The following is a 5,769-nucleotide window of genomic DNA, read 5'->3' on the forward strand; positions in this document are numbered from 1 at the left end:
CTCTCTCTCTTAGGTAGATTTAAAGGCTCTTCTCCTATTTGGTTCGGTCCTGTCGGAAATGAACGTTATATCCGGGGGTCATGCCTCTCACGTAATATATTTTATAGTGTTGAAAGGGGCGTTAACTCATTGCATCGACCAATGACTCCTGCTTTTCTTCAACGTTCTGAGAGTTGACGAAACCTTGTGTCTTGGTTAGCTCAGTCAGTAGAACATCAGACTTTTAACCTGAGGGGCAAGGATTCTTATATATATGACCGTCTAGGTGGCTACTTATTCGGCAGGCGCCGGAGATCCGCCTCGTTCGGAGGGGCTGACTCCCCGGGCCCGGTACAGTTCCGAAAGTGAAAGCAAAAACGAAAGCGCGCTCATATGATCTTATGCAGTCGGTTGCGAGCGCCGTAAAACATCCCTCCCCCCAAAAAAAAACAAAAAAAACATGTGCTTTTCCGTAACTTTGGCAAAGGAAAGGTCTTCTCTTATCTTCTGTCTGTGCATCGATATCGATGATGACTAAAGCAGTGCCCCTTAGTTCAGCTTTGCCTAGATGGCATACATAGAGGAAGATGATTGCCCAAGTAGGGCCTACTACTTCCATCCCTTCAGATCTTGATTTTCTTAACATTCCCCAAAAGACAGACATAGGCAATGCGTTTGGAGTCAGGGAAGGTGCAAGGGTGCGTCTTACTATTTGTGCTGATGTGATAGGGATATTCTTTAAAACAGGGAGTGTTTTATAATTTGAATTTGTTCCTGGGTGGCGGCCTAGGTACTTACTTTTCTACGATTTTCAACCGCCAAGGTATCTTTAACGTGCGCAACGTGCATGTGGGACTTCTTAGAAGACCAGGTGTCTGGAAAAGACAATACACATTACAAGTTGGTTCACTCTTTGAAACGGCGTCCACGATATGCTACGTACATTTTTTAATCATCGCCACCGTGGGGAGGAAAAAAGCTTTCCTTTTTGTCTCAATGAGCAGTTCTTACAGAACAACTTTTGCTCATACTTTTTTAGGGCAAGACATGTCACTCCCTAAAATCACTCTGACATAGGTGTCGCCACCAGCATTTTCAGGGTTCTTTTCCTACCCAAAAAAGGAGAATGTTCATCTTGCTTTACATGATCTTTGACTAATGTTTCGAGAATCAAGAACTCTGAAGGTGTACGGTTTGCAAAATGGGGTGCCAGAGGTTACAAAACAATTTGACTTTTATTTTCAGTGGCAAACAGGACGCTGTGTTAGAAGTTGTTGACTTTGTGAATAAAACCTGACAGATGCAGCCAGTGCAGCATCTTTTCTGTCGCCCATACGCCAGTCTTGCTCTTCATGTTATATCTCTCCAAAATGTTATTTTCTTTTCAGTCACCTTTTAACCCCAACTCTTTGTGCTCAATAAAGCGCAATAGCGAAAAGCGTTTTTTGTCATTAAAGATTTAAACAGCTGCAAAACCTCAAAATCAATTCTCCGCCCAACAAGGTATTTAGGAGCACCATGGCACTTAAGACCAAGAGGAAGAGAGGATCAGCTTCGACGACAATTTAAGCATTACGGCAAAATATGTATAGTCTGCGGTTTCAGCCAACGCTTTCGGCACTTCGTACTCAGCGACATAGAGACGAATCTTTACATTTCATAGAATTTCTAAGCCTATCTGTTTTTGAATTTCTTTTTTGGAGTTGTTCTTATCATTTCGTCTACACGGCGGATCGAGTCGGATTTAAGCAAAAGGATGAGGGGACATATCTCTGTGCATAGCAAAAGGATGAAGGCGCATGTCTCTGTGCATAGACCTGTGTCTTTCGCCCATCTACAATAAGTTTATCCCTCATAGCTTTTAAACAATTTTCAATATGATCGCCGAGCGCCTCGTTTTTTAGATGCGTTACCACGGAGATGGTTTACAGCATTTCTAGGAACCATGCGAGGGATTGTGCCAATGCGGGCTCTTCGACTACTTCAAAGTAATCCCGTCTTCAGAGATTCAAGTAATTGCTGCGTTCAGACTAGAACTTAATAGCTGCCCGGCCCGACTATTAAATCAATGAGATTACCGATGAGACAAGCAATCTGCCGTCTTTTTATAGCAGCACTTGAAGAGGGAATTGGTCCTAGTAAAGGAGATGGACCATTTGTGATACCTTAAGTGTTTTCCTTCTCAATGGATATACTTTATTCCATGGTCTGTTTCTTCAAGATTTTATCATTTTATTTTCTTCGATTTGTAAATACCTTAAGGGAATATGGAGGGAGGAAAAGGTGTAAGACCGTAGATTTTTTTAAAAGTATGAGGGTTCACTGAAATATTTATGCCACAAAGAAAGAAACAGAAGGTATTTTTTACCATCATGTATGGAACTCCTATAGCCTACCATCTTGATTACATGTAAAATAAGTATTTTTCATGATTTTAAAAGCCTTTATTATCAGAATACCACGGGAATACTGCCAGAATAATGACAATAATCTTAAATATTATAGTTCTCAACAACAGATAATTGTTATCACAATGTGCGTGTAAACACCTAAAAATATATGTATGTGTATATGTGCGTGAAAGAGACGGTGTCTGAAAGAGTATGTGTGTATGTATTTGCGTATGTGAATGTTTGTGTGTGTTTATATGTGTGTGTGTATATGTGTGTGTGTGTGTGTGTGTGTGTGTTTGTGTTTGTGTGTGTGTGTGTGTGTGTGTGTGAGAGAGAGAGAGAGAGAGAGAGAGAGAGAGAGAGAGAGAGAGAGAGAGAGAGAGAGAGAGAGCTCTGTGAAACAATGTGCCAGTTTCAGGACAATAAATATCTTATCTTATCTTATCTTTTCTTATCTTATCTTATCTTATCTTATGTATCATCAAAGTCCAGTTTTACAAACACGGCCAGACACCATGCAACCATACCCATAATATATGGAATAAACTTTTCCTCCTCCCCTCTTTTTCCTCCTATCTATCTATCTATCTGTCTGTCTGTCTGTCTGTATATCTATCTATCTATCTATCTATCTATCTATCTATCTATCTATCTATCTATCTATCTCTCTATCTATCTATCTATCTCTCTATCTATCTATCTATCTATCTATCTATCTTCTTACCGGTGTCTGTGATGTAACAGTTAGGCGCTTTGCTGTCGCTCACAGGAGACTCGAGTTCGATTGCCGTGAGGGAAACATTTGTATCAAGTATCTGCTGAGATTTTACGTTCCTCTCAACCCGGTTAGGCCCTGGCAGGTCGCTTTAGCAAAATCCGAATAATATGTTAGTGCACCTCTTCGACAAATGGTTAGAACTGCTTCGATAAACGGGTTAGCATCACTTCAACAAATGGGTGCACCCACTTCGCCAAACGAGTCAGGAAAGAAAGTTAAGAGTCTGAATTCGGATTATGTTTCATCGAGAATTATCGATTTATCCAGAAAGGTATCCGGATTTTGCCCACCTTTACTAGTAGGCAGGGTCGAAGGCTACCTCCTAAAATGTTCTAAATTATGTCAATAGGAGCTTAAAGGCACCTACATTTTAAAACAAATCGTTCTTCTTCTCCTTAACTTTCTCAAGATGGACAAACAGAAATAAAGGAGGAGAAGAAAAGAAGTACAACATGCCAGGGATGCCTTCTAGTCCCCCCCCCCCACCCCCCACCCCTGTTTTTGCCCTGCGTGTCAAGAAGGTCCTGGAGAAGAGGAGGTGGGGGGCGGGGGTGGGGGTAGAGGTGTTATAAAGAATGATGAATGTCCCATAAGATAGTGACAGGAAATTGATTTCGGATTTCTTGGTCCATGTCAAGAATTATTGTATGCACCTAGCGACATTTTGTGCATCTATTGTTTCAGGTATTGGTCTTTTCTGCCTTTCTACTGCTACTCCTTAGCTCCTTCTTACTGCTGTCTTTCAGCGATACCCCTGACCTTAGGGTAGATCTAGGTAAGATCTAACACCTAGCCTTCTCGGATAAGAGTGAAAAAAATCTCGGGGGTCCCGAGTGCAAGTTGCGTATGTTTAAAGATCTCTTAGTGGTCTAAACTCGATAAGAGTAGGCTTTAGCCGCCACCTTAGTAAAATTCAAAATTAATTCCTACCAAACTGAAAATGCTTAATGCGTCCCGCACGCTCATATAGCCTTATGCAGTTGCGAGCGCCGTAAGATACTTACCATTTTTTTTAAAGTTAAAGATATTGGTCTTATTGTTTCAGATGTTGGTCTCATCTTTGATTTGCGACACCACACGACGATGAAAGACAGAGTCGCTGGTCAGACCTGTGTCCACATCATCTAGGCAGCCCCACAAGACGACTTTGCGCTGGCCACCACAGCCCGTGGGTTTGTAAGAAAACTTTAGGATAACATAATGGAGAAAATAGCCCTGCCACCCCCGCCGTCCAAGAGACTGGTGAAGACAGCGCTACATCAAGCAGTGTTAGATGAGCGCTTACATCAGGTACTTTGGTGGTAGTATACATCTTCAGAAAAAGGGCGATTGTGTATACAAGTAGACAAAGATTTAAATAGAGAGATGGAGTAAAAAAGATGGAGAGGCAGGGAGAGAGATAGAGAGAGATAGAGAGAGATAGAGAGAGGGAGAGAGAGAGAGAGAGAGAGAGATATAGAGAGAGGGAGATAGAGATAGAGGATGAGAGAGAGAGAGAGAGAGAGAGAGAGAGAGAGAGAGGAGGGGGGGGGAAGAGAAAGAGAGAAACGCAAGAGAGACAAAGGGAATAGGGTGGTATTGATTTTCTTATATTTGGATTTTGGATTTTAGAGCCTTAGTTGAAAGCATGATGGGTGCAGAACGAGATCATCAACACCTGTCTATAGTTTAGTTCTTTATATATATATATATATATAAACCTTTGAATCAACAAATACTGGAGAACTGCAATTTTTTAAGATAAGCACCTCATGGCATAGATTTAAATCTTCACTTTGTCTCAGGTTCGGCTTCTTGTGGACAAACATGGAGTTGGCATTGACACCAAGGACGTCCATGGCAGAACGCCTTTGATGCTTTCCTGTATCATAGACAACCATGAGTTAGGATACAGGTATGTATTTTGAGTCCTACTTGTTTTAGTTTTAGTTTTAGTGAGTGTTTTACGGCACTTGCAACACAATACGGTCAAATAAGTGCCGAAGATTAGAGGTGTTATTACAAGGGAGTAACAAACATAAAATAGAAGGAGGGGAGATAAGGATAATAGATGTTTGATAGGAAAGAAGGAGCAAACCACACCAGAGCACCCGCCAACCACCCGCGCCCTACTTGTGTCACCTGTAAAATCACACCAATCCTATGGAGAGAGAACTTTCTCATTTCTTGATCCTTTATGTGGAACAGATTACACATGGAACTAAGACAAACAACAACACTTGATAGCTTCAGAAGACATCTTTAGCATTTTCTGTTCCTGCAGGCCTATCCTTCATAAGCCTTTAGCGTTATTTATATTACAGTTGTTCTGTGTCTGAATGAAAATAGTCCGTGTGTGTGTGTGTGTGTGTGTGCGTGTGTGTGTGTGTGTGTGTGTGTGTGTGTGTGTGTGTGTGTGTGTGTGTGTGTGTGCAGAAGTGTATATTGCATGAGAAGAAAGGAAGTAGTAAGAAAGGTTTTGAAAATGGGTATTCCAATGTAAAGCGCATTGAGCTACTTTGTTTGGAAATGTGCTATATGAATGTTATATATTATTGAGCCTGTCGAGACCAGTCTAGACTCAATGTTAACATAAATAAAACGTTTCCAATTTGACTGAGGCGTTCCATTGACACCACC

At 41.3% G+C, this 5,769-nt stretch overlaps 1 protein-coding gene across 1 annotated transcript in view; it reads left to right on the forward strand.

The window, feature by feature from the left end:
• Positions 1-5,769, forward strand: part of LOC101861246 (serine/threonine-protein phosphatase 6 regulatory ankyrin repeat subunit A) — a gene marked incomplete in the record, with an annotated part of 29,436 nt that overhangs the window by 12,289 nt on the left and 11,378 nt on the right. Inside the window, 2 exon segments of the mRNA XM_005089107.3 lie at positions 4,196-4,440; positions 4,935-5,044. Of these exon segments, the coding sequence (XP_005089164.2) occupies positions 4,351-4,440; positions 4,935-5,044 (200 nt within the window).

This window comes from Aplysia californica, unplaced genomic scaffold, assembly GCF_000002075.1.
Source record: "Aplysia californica isolate F4 #8 unplaced genomic scaffold, AplCal3.0 scaffold00003, whole genome shotgun sequence".
NCBI lineage: Eukaryota > Metazoa > Mollusca > Gastropoda > Aplysiida > Aplysiidae > Aplysia > Aplysia californica.